At 31.7% G+C, this 20,320-nt stretch overlaps 4 protein-coding genes across 4 annotated transcripts; all 4 read left to right on the top strand.

Moving 5' to 3' along the window:
- Positions 1-182: 182 nt before the first annotated feature.
- TRIADDRAFT_54736 (uncharacterized protein) lies at positions 183-2,226 on the top strand (the record flags this gene model as incomplete). Its single annotated transcript, XM_002111069.1, has 3 exons — positions 183-359; positions 1,556-1,812; positions 1,962-2,226. The coding sequence occupies 3 exons, from the start codon at positions 183-185 to the stop codon at positions 2,224-2,226; spliced, it is 699 nt and encodes a 232-aa protein (XP_002111105.1).
- Positions 2,227-8,154: 5,928 nt separating this feature from the next.
- Positions 8,155-10,053, top strand: TRIADDRAFT_54735 (uncharacterized protein; the record flags this gene model as incomplete). The annotated part of the gene is made up of 4 exons (XM_002111068.1): positions 8,155-8,191; positions 8,696-8,799; positions 8,960-9,645; positions 9,786-10,053. 4 exons carry the CDS (start codon positions 8,155-8,157, stop codon positions 10,051-10,053), a joined length of 1,095 nt encoding a protein of 364 aa, XP_002111104.1.
- A 3,164-nt stretch (positions 10,054-13,217) lies between these two features.
- Positions 13,218-15,344, top strand: TRIADDRAFT_54734 (uncharacterized protein; the record flags this gene model as incomplete). Its single annotated transcript, XM_002111067.1, has 5 exons — positions 13,218-13,313; positions 13,481-13,527; positions 13,557-14,162; positions 14,307-14,452; positions 15,256-15,344. 5 exons carry the CDS (start codon positions 13,218-13,220, stop codon positions 15,342-15,344), a joined length of 984 nt encoding a protein of 327 aa, XP_002111103.1.
- Positions 15,345-17,523: 2,179 nt separating this feature from the next.
- Positions 17,524-20,237, top strand: TRIADDRAFT_54733 (uncharacterized protein; the record flags this gene model as incomplete). Its single annotated transcript, XM_002111066.1, has 4 exons — positions 17,524-17,709; positions 18,599-19,284; positions 19,804-19,879; positions 20,211-20,237. 4 exons carry the CDS (start codon positions 17,524-17,526, stop codon positions 20,235-20,237), a joined length of 975 nt encoding a protein of 324 aa, XP_002111102.1.
- Between the last annotated feature and the right edge of the window lie 83 nt (positions 20,238-20,320).

The raw sequence follows: 20,320 nt of genomic DNA, 5'->3' as shown, positions 1-20,320 counted from the left end.
ACATTGCAATATAATATGATTAACTATATTAAAAGAGTGCACAATTTAAAGTTAGGGTAATCAACTATTGTAAAATAAATTATATATTTTATTGGCGTATATAATTGTTATTCTTTTTAAATTTTCAGTTAAACCGTCAATTTTTCGATATAGACAGCTCGATCGTTCAAAATTGGATCAAGATGAAGGCGGAATGTCCTGTATTGATAATATTTTCTATCCTATATCATGCAGATGGCTTTCATCCATTCATGAGCGTAATGAAAGTACATGATGAATTGGTAGATAATGTCATGAGTTTAATTGCTAAAGATATTCACAATATGCAGAAGGAAGATGAAGAGAATGCTGCTATCACAGTAAGATATTTGACGAGGGCTCTACATGAATATTGACTGTTATTGTATAGAAAGAGTGTGGTGATTAAGTTCATTAATTTATTTTTTAATTTTGCCTTGTCGATCTAATAACGGTAGTTTGTATGATTACATCCAATTGATAGCATCCATTACTTTTTCTTGGATATACGTATACTCTTATAATTGTTTCACTATGAAGATCTTCTTGTTTGGGTAAATCTTTCTTTTAGTGTATAGCAACGCTTAAATTATTGCATCCTTAGCTATGTAAATAGTTATCCCTTCTAAAATGCTTTTCAGGTATTTAAAAATGTAAAATGCTAAACATACATTTTAATCAGGAATTGGTAATCCATAAACCGATACACTTTGTAATCTGTTCTAGTTAGTTATACACGGTCGATGTTTGGTAAATATATATAAAATATCGATAGGAAGAAGAATTTCTTGCTTACATACGATTATAACACGTATATTACTGCGAGAATTGTACTGCAATCCTTATTCACTTGAGAAATTCGATGTAGAAATGAAGCTTGAAAATTACCGTAGTTAATTTATGACATAAAGAACAGATCTTTACCAGTTGATTGAATTTATGCTTTAAGCGATTGCAGTATTCTTAGCTTTGACCAAAACTTATTTCCAGCGGCAATTCAGTACATAACTTTAAGTAGGTTATACGAAGAAAAGAGAAACGTTTCTATGCAGCTCTATTACATGATGATTTTGATAACGGTAATTTTTATGTGATATAAGATTTTATTGCTTTTGCAGGAAATTAGAGACAGAAGGAGCTTAATAACTTTTGCAAAGAGTTATGTGGAAAGCAATATAAATTCATGTAGTTTACCAAATGGGATTGTCAGAAATTTTTGCGATATAAACTATCATGCTCCAACAATCATGAGTAAACGAAACCAAAAATCTGTAGAAGCTGTAGCAAACGTTTTCTCTCGTGTAGAAGAGATAATAGGAAATACCTGCAGTAGTGCTATAAAGAGCCTTATATGTAATAGAGTTTATCCGAGATGCTCTAGTGATTCTTCTACTGCTACGTATGCAAACTTTGCTAGTAGCTGCAGTAAGCTTAGTGCATGTCCGGCCAGCATTAGAAATTCAGTCAGCCAATCGCAGAATCAGATATGTCGTATGTCAGGAAAAACTATCAGTTTAACAACATGTGCAAAATATAGGCGAGCTCGCTCAATTCGCTCTATTGCCAAGCATTGCCTGTCAATATTACCTTTCCAACTTGGTTGATACCTAATCTACCGAATGAAGATTCTGCTATCAGTAAGGCTGTATCAGATTTACAGAGCAGTGGAGTTTCAGCTAGCTGCACTAATAAGTGGATAAGTCTCTTGTGTCACAAAGTGCCATTTTGTAGCAGCCATAAAAAGAAACTGCTTGGTTCAGTAAGTAGGCAAGAGTGCAATTCTGCTGTTAATTGGTAAGTAACTAATCGTTATAGTAGTAATATTAATACGTTCGATCAAGAAGAGAGAATTTTCATACTGCAAAGTGTATATTTTTCATTTTTGTTTACCTAATCGAACGGACAAATCATCATCTCTAAGATCATATTTCTGCTTGGTCTAGTTTATCAAGCACTTCTCAAGCAGCTTTCAGAGACATTATTGACTGCCATATGTTTCCTGATCAAAAAGCGCCAGTTTATAATCCTTGTGGCCAAACCAATGCTCCTCCTAGCCAAATCAATGGTCCCTCCAGCCAAAAACATACTAACCATGCATCCACAGTTGTCCTTGGATCTTTCCTATTTTACGTAATTTGTTCTCTTTTAGCTTTTTTATCTAAAGCATCTTTCTGCATGATATATTATACGAGTGTGGTGAAAAAGTAGTCAAAAAACGATTAGTAAATCTTTCTTGCTTAATCTTAAATTAAAAGTATTGATAGCAAGTCTTAGATATAAGGATATAAATTCGATGATTAATGTATTATTCCACAGTTAGATGTCCTCACCATACATCTGATGAAAGGAATGAATATTTAATTTACTAGTATTTGTTTAACGAGAATTGAAGTAGGCTTCGGTATTCCTGTATTTGTATACATGTGTTTAATTTCTAGCTTTCCAGTTTTAATAATATTTTAAGATTTCGTAAAATTCGGATAGCTTTATTAAATGAATAGTTTATACCTAGAATCAATTAATATCATTCAGCTGATGTAATTACATATGTAATAAATTGATCTAGCTGAACTGTTTGCATTGCTATATTTATTTTGTGATAATAATTACTGCACATTATTAAGCGATGATTAGCTCAATTTTGCCTATCGATTATCTATTACCATTGAAAATCAATGGAAATTAAAAATTTTGGCTAAAGAATGTTTCAATTACTTCTTAAACTATTATGGTCTAAAAACCACTTTTGAGATCTACCAGATATATTTTTATCTCCGTACTATAAACCATTAACTTGAGGCAGTTTAATCAGAGTAAGAATGTCATTAGGTAATGGTAAAAGAAACGCACAATAGCAGTATACATAGGAGTTGGTATGAACATTTTGCAAAGAAGGACTGATTAATTTTTAAAGCAATTTAAACTTTAAATTTAAACGCTTTTAACGTTAAATTTTCTAATCACTATTACAGCGTGATTTACTGGATGTTCATTTGCTGCAGTTTTGCATCAATATTACTAATTAAACTCTATAGTTTTGAGAAAATGGAAATGAATGACTTACACTATTACTAAAATAGTGTTCTTTATCATGAACTCTTTTTAATACTTATAGTTAGTCTAAGTAGTCGTCATATTTTTTTATATATATACATATCTTGGTTATGATCGTTTATTATGATTAGTAGTATAGTTTATAATGTCGAGAAAAGATAAAAAAGAGATTCTCTACTAGTAATGTTTAGTAATGGATGGGTTTTGTAATTCCTTCGCGCTAACAAACTTCATGTTACTACTATGATTTGCTGAAATTACTGTACAACTTATTTATCGTATTCAGGGACCATGAATACGTCGTAGATGTAACAATTCTTACTTGCAGAGCAAAGACATAATCTTTACTACTACATCAATCTATATCATTGTGATAAAGTGTCTTCTCAAAAATACAACACAAACCACTGTTTCTTGTAAACTTCACTTCATTACATAGGATCAGATTCGTCTCATAACTACCAAGGACTATCTAGCTTCAATAGGACTATCTCTGGATTATCTTTTACAGCGAAAGCTCGCGGTTTATATACCCTTTGTTACAGAATGAATTTTACACATTGTAATCATATCTTGCCAATTAAGTCGTAAGATAACACTTTATCATCACGCGAGCTATTCATTATTTACGCGTCTAATTAAAGCGCCGCAATGCAACTTTCACAGTACTAACATAATTATCGCTATCTATTACTATCATGAAGTCTTAATATAAACATCTCAATAGTATCAAGCCAATACGTATATAAACCTCTGCTACAAATAGATATCTTCAAAATCATATAATCTAACAAACGAGTATTACTACTCTCGTGCAGTCTTACAATCATAATCCTAGCTATATTTGGGGCTGCATTTCAATCATCTATAGAAGATAGTTTAATTAATTATAGCTAGGCAATTGCATAAATGGAAGGTGTCATTGAACACAGCTTATGATGATCTTTCAGCGTAGAAGTTAGAGAATGTCTGTTATATGATTGGTTGTCTCTCATATTTGCGCTAAGAGCAAATGATTGAGACAAGATCGCCATAGCTTTAAAGTCGGACCATCTTTAAAATCATATTTTTGGATATAGAAACCCTTATGCCAACCTCAAATTACCGTACTTAGTGTGCTACAAGCTGCAATTTCTATACCTTACATATATTTTTCGATAGAATTGTCAATTAAATTAAATTTAATATCTAATCCGTATAATCATATATCATACCACCTGTTCATTGCAAGATATGCTGCATAGTGATCAAAATTTTCCAGGTTATGAATTGCTAAGTAGAGAAGTTTACTAAAAAAATAATTCTATGATAACATTATTGGTATTCGTTGTTAGATTGAGATACTTAGCTGGATATAATAGTTCCTAGTTGGTTAAGCAAATCAAATGGTATCCTTAAAATTAAATGACAGACTATCGTACTTGAAGTTGAATTTGATTCTTCTATTTAGGGATTCGATATGTACTGTAGGCCATATACATTACATTGAAGTTATATTGCATAATCTGTCAAGCGGTAATTATGGCAGTTTCAAATTTGATTTCATAAATCAATTCTATCCTTAAATTAAAGCGTAAACTGTGTTTAAAATTCAACTCAATTCTCCCATTGAAGGTTACGATATACAGTAATCATATTTCGTAATCTGTATCAGTCTGTCATAGACGCTTCGTCTTGTAAGAGGTTAGCAAATGTTATCAATCGTTATTAAATTAATAAGCCGAGCAAATTTTGAACTGATTCTATAACTTTCAAAGATGAGTTAATATTGATAAATAGATTAAATGTTTATACTTATTATTAAGTTCATAGTTTTGTGTTCGATATTTAATTAGTAGTATATTAGGTAGTTATTCATCCCTCTTTAAACTTATGTATAATTTTATTATTTTTAAGTTCTTCTAAAATGCCTACCTAGGTGCCGCAGTAAGTTTAATCGAGCTCGTGAATTGTCAGTAGTAGTTCAAGACGTGAAATTACTGAAAATATTTTAACAGCTATCGATCTAATTGAGATCTGATAATTGGATTACTCCTATTTATCTATCTAATAGTTTACCTCGACAATTATATGCATGATTTATGGAGAGCAAGTTTAAAGCGATACTTATTTATGAATTTTTATCATAATATAATTTGTTGTACACAAGATATAGCGATTAGCATGTTAACTAGGTGGTAAAACCATGTTAAAGTTTAAGGAATTGCATATGATCGCCTACTTTATCCTTGTTTTGAGTTATAGATCTCAAAATAATTGTTAATACAAACTCTGGGATACTGTCATCAATTAAAGGAAAATGAACGATAGTAGTAACAGGAAATACTAAGTGAATAAGTAAAACGTTAAATGCATTTCAATATATTAGTACTGTACCTCATGTTCTTTATGCTAAAAGGCATGGCTAAGATATTATTTACTTTGTTGGATGATCTTGAATTAATTTCAAGCCTTAGTTTACAATTCTAGATGATAAATTTAATTAGCACATTTCCAAAATTAAATAAAATAGGCTCAAATCAAGTGATATATCTAAATTAAATGCAAAGATATCAAGATATAAGCCATTGCAAAATGATTCAGGAGAGCTAAGGACTAGAGTACGTCAATTGACTAATGCAAGAACTCAAAAAGATTGTAAGTTCTAGGAGATAAGTGTTTTGGCTCAAACCCTATTTTAGTTCGGAAATATCTAAACTTTGCTATCTTTGCAGTACGCTTCAATGCCATTTAAATTACCTTAAGATGGTCGTTTCACTGAATGTGGTAATTTTGTCATGTTTCCTATAATCTTGATCTTGCTGATACTTTGCCATTTTCCACAAAAAATTGTTTCCTTTGCTAAAACGCTTTGGTAAAAGATCCAATTGAGATTCCATATGTCTTAATTTAAATTTAAAATTAGGTAATTATGCGCTGTTACTTAGCTATCGAAATTTTTTCAAGTTTTCTTTAATTTTCAATTTACTAATGTTCCTATCAATAAGTCTGAATTACACGATGATAAGTATGCATATATACAAACACGAATATATAGAAAAGTATTGTTATATTATCTTAATAGGTCACAAGACAGACTATCTTAACACAGCATTCCATTCTCATTGATAATATCGCTAACCTTGGCTCTATGTCAGTTCATGTTCAAATTGTCGCATTTTATTTCGGGTAATGGAGGCAATTATTGAGACTATCAATTATTATCCATTTTTCAATGCGGTATAGGTACAGACAACAATTACCGTACAAAAATGCGGCATCATTATTAAGTATTTTATCACGTTTTTGAAAATTGAATTTTGTTGAAGAAACTAGATCCAAAATCATTGCTTAGCCTTTCGAGATAGACAAAAGATTCTGTGGTCTACATACTAACTAATAAATATGGTGTTGCTACTTCATCAACTTGAGATTTTTCCATGAATTCATACATAGGCAGATCATATTGATATCTTGATTCGTGTAAGAATATACGAGTTAGGATCAAGGACATGCAATTAGATGTGGAATGATTAATTATAAAAACTGTTAAGGACTGCTCTCAATGATAATTATAGCTGTAATTTGTTGTCATTACCTCGCTATAATGTCTGATGCTGTAATAGCTAATCCATGAAATTATATCTGTCGTTTCTGTGTTATTTAATCAATACTTAGTAGTTATTAGTGGCAGAATAAAGTAAATAAAGTATCAACTTAATTATAAAAGTTTTGTTTTATGCGGAAGATTGAATAGTACTAGTTTTAGCATAAACACAAGTAGTACAGATAAGTGTCGTATCTATGCATTCTAAGTAAAATTCATAAATAATGAATTGCTAATTTTATCGTTAAAGAATTTGTTCTGCATCTTAGAATAAATAGAGGAAGTCCTAACATAGGGTGTGGTTAACACTAGGTGTGGTTAACAGAATTGGAAGAATAATCTCGTCCTTTATTGCTTATATTGGAGTTGCTAAGTTCGAGTGCATAATGAGATAGATGACAACCAATAGGATTAATGACCTATCAGAAAATTAGCAGAAAACAAACAGATATTATCGAAATGATGAGAATTACGTTATAGCTCATGAATTGTTGTCATACCATTAGGTCATCAAAGGAATGTACTCGGCAATAAAGTACTGGTTATGTATTCTGATGAATAGTGTTAAACTAATCAGTTCCAAATAACTGCGCTCTATATAAGGTTTCAATAACTACGCTATAATCTATTTAAAGAAGACTTAGTCGTACCAAGTTCAAAGGTAAGCCAATTCAATTTCGTTCTTTTTATTCCGCACGAAGATTTTCGACATCTTTAACTTTAAAGTTATCATAGCTTGACATAAATACCGCTTGAGATAAGTTTTTTCTAGATAACTAATCAGCTCGCACATGGTTCTGTTAATCAATATCTTTTATAAGTAAAATTTTTTACGTGAATAGGAGCTAGATCTCATCTGTTTTAATTTAAATTGGCTTTATAGCCTTTTACCAATGTCTTCTATCTCACTAGATTGAATTTATTTATAATTCTTATAAGAATTTCCGGCCAATCTTAGGAATGGTCCATTATTCCTAGGAATGACCGGTCATTTGATTGTTATTTCTAAGAATGGCCGCAGTCTTAGCATTGGCCGTGACCAATTTTAAGGACAAAATCATTCTTAGGAATGGCCGTAACATATATATATATATAATGCACATAGCATCATCAGTAGACAATATTTCTGAGTATAGTAAACCGTTAATACTGCGATTAACATGTCAATGATTAGGAATTTCTCATCTTTTCTACGATAATAAGTTAAATATTATCTAGAATGCTCCACAGGAATGCAATAATAGTATCGTTAAGAGCTGCAAAGAACGTCTAAAAAATGTAGCACGCCACCTTACACTAAGTATTACCAGCTGCAATAAATTATTAATATTTACTTTCTAGTAGTTGAAACTTTCAGGTGCCCTACATCGCCAATTCCTTTTTGTGAAATATTGCCGCTTTCGTCCAATGCGATCTCACGTATTACTTGATATAGACTCATTTAATACCACAATTTTACTACAAACTACATTATCAATGATCTTGATTCAATCATAATGGATCCCTATTCTTGTCGAAATTGCCATTGCAATGGTAAAATGTAATATCAAGAGTAATAAAGTCCTTAAAATTTGTACTGCAATGATGTAAAAATACTTTGCATAGGCATAATAATTTTACTCTTTAACGCATAATCAGACGCAGTAGTGTCATAGTAGACTTTAATCCGTGACCGGCTTGAAAGATTTATAAAATTAGTGAGTAAAGCCATCATAATTTGCTTATTAATTAAGAAGGAATCATTCCTAGCTATATTGGTCGATTTCAATTTACGACCGATTTTGAAAAACATCTATCCATTTGTGACAGTAGGAGTATGTTAAAGATTTTCAAATAGTGATTAATAGAAAATGATATAAGATTGTATTTCTATTAGCTAGACAAATTTTTCCACTGGTATGATTACTTTAAATTAAAAATATTGAAAGTTGATAAAGGGCAGTTTAATATAGGTCAAATCTTTTGCAGAATGTTTTAATTTTCTGTGTCAAATCCTTCATATCCTCAATTTTAATACGAATTCGTATCTTTTTGCAGAAATCAAGATGTTGAAATCGATCTTATTCACACTTGCTATCCTTTTGGCTACAACTACAAATAGAGGAGAAGCATTGAAAGACGAAAAACAGTTGGCTATGGATGTGAAGTATTTCGAATATTTTAAGCGCGAGTAGATACTCTTATTCTATATCTAATTTGATATAAGTTTGTTCATTTCTGCATCAATGACATAGTGCAGTATCGATTTTAGAGTTATATTTTTAACTAATAAATGTAATTCATCGATTATGCTCTATTTAGGTAGTTGAGCATATTAGACAAATCCGAAGTACTCAACCTATCGTCGCTTGGATAAGCGGCAATTCTGCTGGATGTAAAAGATTGCCCAGTTCCGCCAGATCATTTTGTGGCACTGATTATAACTCACCAGCCACTTATGTTAATAGTATTGGTCCTATATTTTCTACACTCCAGGCCAGCTTTTCTCTATTGCAACAAACATTAGGTAGCACTTGTACTAATGCACTAAAGACCATTCTCTGCCAAGGAGCTCTTCCCCGGTGTTCCTCTGATTCTTCAACAGCTACCTTTGGAAATTTTCAAAGCGCATGTACGTCACTAAGCTCTTGCGGTGTCATTAACATCCCTAACATTGGTAGCCAATCATTTTCACAATACTGTAAGCAATCGGGAAGAACATTTAGTTTGATAACGTGTTCTAAATTTAGTGGATCAACGTTGAACTCTCAATATTGTGGAGCATTACCGGCAAACATTACTTTTCCAAATTATTTACTGCAAAATATGGCTACTCTAGGCGCAGCAATTAGTGCGCTACAAACAACTTTCTCTACCGGGGGAGTTAGCAATAGTTGTAGAGCTAAATGGACTAATATGGTTTGCGTTTTGACTCCATTCTGTAGTAGCGACAAATCTAAGCAACTTACTGCTGTGACTAGGCAACAGTGTCAAGCTGCTATCAATTGGTAAGCCCAGAGTGCATCCAATATTCGTAGATTTCGAATTTTTCTATTAATATATATAATAGGTGTATAACATCAATTTTGAACTACATTCCTATGATTGCAGTCTATTTTTAACTCTTACTTTTTATCTTCATTCATAGCTTGCCAAGTGTCCTTCAAAATAGCCTGAGCTCAGTCTATAATTGTGCGAATTATCCTGATTCAAGCGGCGCAACTGTATGTATGCCTCCCGGTGAGGCCTATAAGTTGGCTGGAGTAACTGCGTCTACATGCACACTTCCAACAGGTGTGGCTGCTACCGTGGCAACTCAAGGCCAAACAGGGTCTGCAGCTGGAATGACCATGGGTTCTGCTTTGCTATACTTAGCATCCTTTCTGTTAGCCACCTGCATTAAGATATTTAATTAAAGAAAGAATTAGGCCTGGCTAATTACGTGCACCAGTATTATACAGATGACATAATTTAGAGTATTTTAGCAAGGAGATATATGTAATTTCTTATGTCAATATACGTGTTCTAACCTAATCTAGAAAGCTAGAGAATACAATGTTAGGAAAAGTAATAAAAATTTTGTAAAGTAGTTTATTGGCACTAGGATATTATACGTACAGTACCAATAATTGTCACCATTCAAGAATTGATATAAAATTATATAAGCTACCTAGCTCAAAGCGCGAACAGTATTGATCTGGAAATTGCGTTTAAATGATCTAAAAATCTTATAGGACTGATTAATCAGTTAAGATCTTTTGATGGCTTAAGAAAATTGTAGAAATTGAATAAAATCTAGAATATTTTGCAATTTGGTGCATTACGATTTAATAGAATCCCTAATAAGCTGCAGCATTAAGCTAGTAATGATCTTATGATGATACTATACCTATTTCGATACACAATAAATTTTTTATATTAAGGAAGACTTTTTCGATTACATACGATTACATTACAATCCGTAAATTATTTATATCCAATTTTAATATTGATAAATTATACTTTACTTTTCAGATTTCTCCTATATATGATAATAATTATTCCGAGATGTTCAACAATCTGTGTAATAGGCTAGCATAAGGATAGCACATACAAATAACAAAAATAGAGTTTATTCCTATTTATTTATCCATCTTGCAATGTATATCGGTACAGGATACTACTGCTGGGGCAGCGTGCGTGCTTGTAAGCAACAAAATACTTGTGTATTCCGATCGATATACTAGTGAACCTGGGTGAAACATGATTCAAAATTTCTTGTAATTATTAGGAATAGCCAACAACATCACAATTAATTAAACGATCGATTGCATGCTATACAGTACTGTATATGGAATGAATGGTAACAGGTATTTGAGTGATTAATTCCTCAATAGAATTTACTGTATAATTAAATAGCTTGCAAGCGACCTTTTTGTTATTCGTCAAAAGTAATCGGCTGAAATATACTTCAAAACTCTGCTATTATATGCTATGCAATTTACTGCTGAATCTAATAGCGTTAAAAGTAAACATTGATTTTAATATTCAACACAAATTGCAACAAACTAATCAATAATTAATCTTAATATACATCCACGAGAAGATAGTATGGCAAGAAAATCAGAACAATACTACGATATGGTACTCTCGTTTAAAATAATCTAATCTATTAGCAGTTATTTACTTAGCGAGAAATAAAGTTAATAGTGACGTGCCCGTTTAATTTTACCAATTAACTATCAATGGTAATTGACTAACGTAAGTAACACGAAGATTATAGTTATGTTGGTACGGTAATTAATTATAATTAAGACATTGCTAAATATCGTATTCCAATACAACTAGCATTTTGTTACAAGTTATTTCGGACTGCCAAATATACGCTGTTGCCCGTTAAAAATATTCTAGAGACTGCTCTATCAAATCTGGTACGTAGATCATTAATGCAATACTAGACATACTTTTTTTTTGGTAAAGACTAGTCTGATGATAAACTTTAATATGGATATTATGCCGGTCCTAATTTTAACTCCGTTTAAGCGAAGCTTCACCGTAAAATGTCTGCAATAATGTGATTCAGTTTCTTACACTCCTTGAAACGATAAAACGATTACTTGTTACAAGAATTGTCAATTGTACCATTTGAAATCCTTCATTCGTAATCACCGAGATGTATAATTAGTAACGACAACCGATAGTATTAGCAGTTCTCTTTATTTCAACTACATTAATAACTAAATTAATATAGTCTACTTCTATAGCAGGATGGCAAGTAAATGTTATCAATAATCACTAAATAGTGCGTTCATATAAAGAAGTAAATATATTTCTATGGTGTACACGTAGATTTATTCTTATTAACTGAGTAATTGATTGTAATTTGACTACTGACAACGACATTTAAAGCTTTTATAATGCTCGCATACGCGTACATAACTTCTAAACCAACTAGATCCATGTAAGCTCTACCAAGATGCATATTGTTCTGGCGAAGTAATCCAGACTGATTTTGTTGGTAGTCTGATCTACTTTATAGAAATCGAAATATGTAATTAAAATTTACCTAACTTCATCGATAGTCATGCATAGTCAGTTAATTGCATGTCTAAATTGTTTACTTTTTATTATTGGTAAAATTTAGTTTCTCTAAATTCAGATTTGAACACCAATCATCTTGTTCAGTTTTCGACGTCGTCGAAATTATCTATATCGCGAAACAAATAGGAATAGCGGTAGTAGATTTCACATTGGTTTATTCCGTATTCGATCCAAGTTAAAACAAAAATCACACGTCGATGTCAGTAATCGTTAGAATGCAGGAAGATATCGCTTAAAGAAACAAATACTTATATTTTAATAATATTAATTAACTTCAATACAAACAATATTGGGATACTTGCCCTTTATTTAGAATATTTAAAAGTGATTGGATTCATTCTTGTGGCCGCTCATGCTAATCATAACTTCATTAAATTATAGGCTCCATAGAAAGGTATTATAAAGCTTAGCTCTGCGATGATTTTGTGAATGAATTATCTCATGTAGCTTGTTGTTCGCTAGTTTTATTCCAAGCAGGCAATAAGCCATAGTCGTTCATCGAAATACTTGATTAGAATAGTAATAATTGCACCATGCTAAAGTGGCCATGATATATAGGAACGATCATTGTAATTAAATTAATCAGTTCTGACTGGTATTAACGAGCAACGGTTCTTCGCATATTGTAACTTAGGACCATAAAGTTGTAGTGAAGCTGTTGTTATCAACATGATACGTAGCAGCAAATTAGATATAACTTAAATAATACCAAAATCTAAGTATGTTGATTTCAGCTTCGTAGAATATAATATTAATCATAGAGATTTATTCTCATATTAACTTTTGAACGTGTTAAGTGATGTTGTGCGCAATCGTTATGCTGTAAACAAGTTAGATAACTTGTTTAAATGTAATCCTTGACACCACTACTCCGCTAGTCTACTTACGTCTACGCCGTCATCCTTCTTAAGATTATAGGGGTCTCACTGTTGAAGCTATTATACTATCGTTCCATATTCTCAATTTTAATACGAACTCGTATCTATTTGCAGAAATCAAGATGTTGAAATTCTTGTTAACTACACTTGCTATCCTTTTGGCTATAAAGGCAAACATAGGGGAAGCATTAAAAGATAAAGAACAGTTAGCTATGGAGGTAGAGTATTTAAAATATTTCAAGTCGCGAGTAGGTAGTATTCTATATCGAATTTAATATGCGTTTGTTCATTTTTGTATCAATGAGATATTACAGTGTCGATTTTAAAGTAATATTCTGTATGCAATATCTATACACGTATAATTTATCGACTATGCTCTATTTAGGCAGTTGAGCATATTAGACAAATCCGAAGTAGTCGACCTGTCGTCGGGTAAACGGTAATTTGGGTGAATGTAAAAGATTGCCCAGTTCCGTCAGATCATTTTGTGGCACGGATTATAACTCGCCAACATATTATGTTGACACTGTTGGTGCTACATTTTCTGCGGTTCAGTTGAGCTTCTCTCTTTTGCAACACACATTAAGTAGCAATTACACTAATGCATTAAAGACCATTCTCTGTGGAGGAGCTTTTCCCAAGTGTTCCGCAGATTCTTCAACAGCTACTAATGGAAATTTTCAAAGCGCTTGTTCGGCACTAAACTCTTGCGGTAGTAACTTTCCTAACCTTGGTCCCCAATCATTTTTACAATACTGCAATGAATCAGGAAAAACATTTAGTTTAAGAACATGTTCTAAATTTAAAGCAGGAACATTCAGTTCTCAATATTGCGAAGCACTACCGGCAAACATTACTTTTCCATATTATTATTCAGTGGAAAACTTAGCTGCTCGTGCAGTGGCAATTTCTGCACTGCAAACAGCTTTCTCTAACGCGGCAGTTACCAGCACTTGTGGAACTAAATGGACCAATATAGCTTGCGTTCTTATTCCATCCTGTAGTAGCGATAGGACTACAGTACTTTCAGCTGTAACTAAACAGCAATGTCAAGATGCTATCAATTGGTAAGCCCTCAGTACATCCATTATTCACAGATCTCAAATTTTTGTATTAATATGCAAACTAGGTCATTAGTTAAGCATCTAATTTTGATTATATTCCTTTGATTGCATTCTATTTTAACTCTTATTTTGCACTTTCATTTACAGTTTACCAAGTAGCCTTCAAAATAGCTATAGAATAATTTATAATTGCTCGGCGTATCCTGATTCAAATAGCACAACAGTGTGCACGCCTTCCGGAGAGGCTTATAGGTCGGCTGGAATAACTGTGCCTACATGCACACTTCTAACAGGTACTACGACGGCATCTCATGGAGCTGCAGTTGGAATCCCCATGGACTCTACTCTATCATACTTAGCATCATACTTAGCATGTTTTTTGCTAGCTACCTACATTAAGATATTCAATTAAAGAAGATATATAATTTCTTATGATAATATACCTGTGATAACCTAACCTAGAGAGCTAGAGAATACCATGCTACGAAAAGTAATGAAAATTTTGTAATTATTAATTAGCACATGGATATTATAGCATGCGGTACTGGTAATTGTTACCATACAAGAATTGATGTAAAGATTCTATCAAGTGCCTAGTTCAAAGTGCCAATAGCAGCGATGATATTAGGAATTTACTCTTTAATGATTTAATAATCTTATAGGAATGATTAGTTAAGATCTTTTAAAGAATTTAAAAACAGCGAAAATTGAATAAAAACCTAGAATAATTTGCAATTTTGTGTATTAAGATTTAATTTAATCTCCAATAAGCTACAATATTAAGCTGATAACTATCTTATGATGATATCATACCTACTTCCTTTCACAATAGATCTTTTGTATATCAAGAAAGATTTTTTTAATTACTTAATTATTCATATCGCGGTTTGATATTGATAGATTAAACTTAGCTTTTTAGATGCAATCTCGAGATTCCTATGCATGATAATAATTACGCCGAGATGTTTAGCAATCTTATTTTTTATAATATATCTGTGTAATAGATTAGCCCAAGGATAGAATGTGATAATTACATAAATAGAGTAGGGTTAATTCTTATTTGGTAATCGCTTTGTAATATAAATCGGTACAACAGATTGTTATATGGACATATGCAAAGATCATAAGTTGGAGTTTGACTCTAAGGTTTTACGTGGAGAATTGATCACAAAAACCGTCTTCTGATTCAATATGGAACTGCTAATGTACAGTAGATGAAATATTGTAAGCTGTTATTATCACTGCTTCTTTCAACTTATGCCAGTACGCGTTACATTGGTTAGGTAAAAGTGATTTCATCCGTTTTGGAAGGTATAAGCATGACCATAGCTACAGCTAATAAATTAAAATTGATAATATTTAGGTAATTTAAAATAAAAGAGAAGATATCAGTCGTCAGATAGCTATCACTAGCCTTTGCTTTAACCTGGTGTAGGCTACAGTATAACTATATTGCATAATATTATTGAATAAGTGGTTCAATGTAGAAAATATAGAAGGCATAAATTAAGTACGATGTATCAATATAAGGATCGATTTCATCTATTGTAGATGGCATCGTGACCTATACATCGATACAGTCAATAACAAACTAATTAATAGTATATAGTCAATTTTAAGTAATTTAAGAATGAAAGAGATATTACTGGCTAAGTAGTAAAGCGTTGGTTTTATCCAAGTAATGATATCCAGCCTCTGCTTCGATACGATACTAGCCATGAAGATGATGTAGTCGACTACAGTTGTAATATAAGCTAGTTAATCAATTTTCATCATATATAATTTAAGTGTTAAGGGGGGGGGAATATTAGAGCGTTTCGACTCCTTTTTTAATAAATTTTAGTTAACCAATTTTTTATCTTCTTAACATAATATTCGTACATTAGTGTTTAGAGTGCTCGCTACTAATACATATGGGATCAGTTGTACTCTTAATTTAACAGTGCGTTTGTATGCTACTGTTACTGAATAACTATATTCAATCGTATTCATCTCAATCCAGTCACTTTTGAAAGAAAGCTAATAAGATTTCCGCTTATTTTTTAGGCATTATGATATTATTTATTGATTACTAGCTGCGATATTAACGTTTATAACTCATTCCATTCTATTGTTCCAATATGAATATAGTAGTTTCACGATGAACCAACCATTTCCTCGGGGTAGTAGGCAATAAAGAGTCACATTAAAATCTTTTAAATGTTAGCGTTCTTGAATGCGGATGAGGCATAATGTAAAAAATAACTTTATAGTAATGTCAAGAGTAGGTGTAAGATTAGATTAACAAATGGTGTAAATATTTTATGTCAACAGATTAAGAATTAATGCAGTGTAGGTTGAATTATCCCTTCTTCATTTTTAATCCATTTTTTACGTAGTTAATAGCACTGGAGAATGTTTTACTTCAGACCAGTATAATTTAATGAGTGGTTTGTACATGCAAAATTTATCAATTTTAATAATTAAACCGATCTCCACAGAGCTCAAATCATTTTATGATCTAGATGATAAATGGATAAGTCGACGGCATTCTTTATTAGCGGAGAAGAATCCACGCAATATGTTGGCCAAATTAAATTCACATAAAGTAAAATACGTAGTTAAATAATGCATACTTTCAGTTGATTTTAAGACATAAATCCATAAATACTGCGATCTCTAGGCATTCTTAAAATTTTTTTATTTCTTAGTTTTATCGGAATCATTTCTTTTCACCAATAAAGATACAATGCTTGAAATTGTATAAAGTAAATGAATCATTGCCGTTGAAATAACACATTTCTGCCTATATTTCATACTACCATTGTAGATGATTTTAAAGTCATGTTTTAAGCATAGTGATCAAAGTATAAGAAATAAAATAATAAAGAAAAAAGGCATTAATGAATAAAAAACTCCGTTATTTAATTTACAATCATGTATGACGTGAATGGACGATATTTACTTAGTGTTATCTTATTGACATTAAAGATAACTAGAAAGCCTCCATTAATATTAGTTGGGAAAATTCACGTGGTCACGGAATAACTTAAATATTAGTTTAGGTGGGCTTTAGCTGATAGTAATTTAAAAAAAATAGATCTTTATCAATAATTCAGCATACAAATTACTGCATGATATCATTTTGTCGTCAGTTATGCTTTACTTTGAGTCATTTTATTATGTCAACCTCAAGCTTTAGTCATCCTTAACTATTTTTTAGCATATATTTGCTTAGCATTTATAATTTCTTACTCATTTTCCCTTTATTGTTTGCCCTGATCTTCGCTCACATCAAAGAAATTGACGATAAATTGGAAGACAACGTTTTTATAAGAAGAAAAAAATTAATCGATAGAAGTTATTTCTTTGCGATTGTTACATAATGTCCAAAGTAACAATCGATCTAAAGATGGTAACAAATTTAGTTTTACTTTATTTTCTTAGCTTTGGTGTATGTCAAAATATCCATTATGGTCAAAACAATATTAGAAGTGATCCATTCAATCATTTTGACGATAGTAAAGACCCATCTCGCGACGAGGAATCTTATCATGGCTCAAAGAAGCAAGTAAGTAGAAGATAGTTTTTGAAGCGGGACCCTATCCATTCCATCCCTAATAACTGAAGAAAATTATAATCTTTCAGCAGGAAATTGGATCTATAGCGTTCTATTGATATCTAGTTACTGACTAGCTATTAAGGCTATTGACTATAACCACGATATTTTAAAAGACAAAATTCATTCAGAAAATTGTTGATAAACTAGTTGTAATCTGAGAAGCTTACAGTATGAAAATCTTATCCTGCGAATTTCACGCAGTATCGTGGTATAATTAACATAGTGATTGATAATGCACTTAAATACTCGTTAAAATGTGATACACTATCTGTAAGTTAAGGTGGTAGATGAAAATTGAACTCTCAGATCAAGTTACGAAATTAACAATCCAATCGATTTTTTTTCTATACTGTGACATTAATATGGTCCATTTAAAATCATTTTAACTTGCACTCAATGAGCAGTGAATAATTAGCTTGACCTCTCTGTTATGCTATTTCTAATAATTCTATTAAATTCTAATTTGTAAAGAATGGATTTCTTTAACGTTAATCGCTTGCAGTTATAGAAAAATAAATTTACGACATTCCTGTCAGGTTTGACTTTAACTCTATAAGATTACATATGGTAATCCATTGTTGGTCATGTTTACTTACGACTACGTGTAGATATACAAGAAGATTTTTGTTATATCATTTAAAAGTATGATAATTTTGAATCAAATAGCAGTTACTGCATAATCGGAATACAAATAGCCAAGCCATGCTGTAGATCTAAATATTTTTTTGTAGTTATGAATTTGTATATCACCTGATGACAAATCATCGATAACTTGAACTCTATCAACCCTATGATATGCTCTTATTCTAATAATCGAATGTTTTTTTTCTATTGGTAGATATTCAATAAAATTAGTCGCAGACAAAGAGTAGCATCAATTTCTGAAGATGTTATTGCTTACTCGTTGGATCAATTAAGCTCATGTCGTCAACCGCCGCTAAAGATTCAAAACTTTTGCCGTGACAATTCATCAGTTCCGGCTTTTCTATTAAGTAAAAATGCTAGGAAATTAGATCAATTTATTGACAATTACGTAGTTATTGAAAAGCAACTGGGTTCAAACTCCATCTGCAGCCGATATTTTAAGGAGATTCTATGCCAATCGAATCTGCCGAAATGTTCCAGCGATAGACAGAGTATAATGATTGGTAATATAAAACAATGTCGTCAATTTTCTCATCAATGCCGCAATAGCGGTATACAGTTGAATCGTTATTGTAATGTTAGCGTGAGCAATTATACTTTGGCGAGATGTGTCAAACCGCCATTTAATTCATTTGGTATTGATGAATGTTCTGATCTACCGGCTAATATGACTTTCCCTGAATGGATGATACCGAATCTGCTTCGTCAGTCGAAGAGTATTGCGTCTCTAAAATCAATTCTAAATACTGCTAGAGTGAGTAAGGACTGTTCAACGGGAATCTTATCATTAGCTTGTCATGAAATTCCTTTCTGTAGTGCGGATTCGACCATGTTACTAAGTGCAATTACCAAACAAGAGTGTCGGAAAGCTAAAGCTTGGTAAGTTTATCCTTCAGTGGTTGAATATATTTACTGCATAAAAGCATGAGTCTAATTGCTGCATAGCACAAGAAAGATTATAAGTATTGAAGGTTTATTCTGTAAATTGGATCCATTTTTTTCTATTTACGTACCACAATAAGTAAGCCAGTACAGTAGTGGTTAGTAACATGTTCAAGTTATCAGCTCTTCGTTATACTCGAGATTAATGAAAATTAGAAAGTACAAGTAATATAGACTACTAAACAGATTCTATTGTAGAAGTAATAATGAGAGAACGATTAATGTCTTAGGCAAGTGAATGGAGCTAAATACTGTAGATTGAATATCGGTAATTTCACCCTGATAATTATAATCGGCTAACTTTAGTCTTTTATAGTTATATATAATTAGCCTTTTTGTCTCTAATATGCAGGAAAGAGGATTATATAATTTATCAATTTAGTGGATTATAAGTTAATGATTTCATTTAAATATGGATTATGTAGTGATAGTTTTCTAATGTGGATTTTAATATAGCTTACCAGAAGCAATTAAAGTTATCATTGGATCAATCTTGGATTGCGAAATTTTTCCTGACTCTAGCGCAAAAACGGTTAATTTATCCAACGGCTTAGGGTATACTAATTGTTCCAGTTGTTTACGACACGATTGCTTCTGCCTATATGGATTATTACTATGGATGGCAATGAAACTGATCTTGCCAATAAATTAGACAATATTGAAATGTAAATAAGCTTTGCCTTTAGAATGGCATTATTGTTACGATAAAAGAATCCTATAAAGTTACTACACTGCAGTAATTGAAATTGAAATTGAATCGTCGTAACAATTATAGCGATAGTTAATCAACGTCAGGATATTACAAGTGGATTAGAGCTTGAAGATTATTCGCTAAGTGATTTTCATACATACGTATATACTAGATAAAGTATTATAAAAATGGTTGTTGATTGATTTATGAATGATATTTTTATGGATGTATCTATTCATGTGATGAAATTTTTTAGTATCATGAGCGCACCCAGCAACAGTG

This window comes from Trichoplax adhaerens, genomic scaffold (assembly GCF_000150275.1).
Source record: "Trichoplax adhaerens TRIADscaffold_3 genomic scaffold, whole genome shotgun sequence".
Lineage (NCBI taxonomy): Eukaryota > Metazoa > Placozoa > Uniplacotomia > Trichoplacea > Trichoplacidae > Trichoplax > Trichoplax adhaerens.
This window is presented reverse-complemented; position numbering and strand designations above follow the sequence as displayed.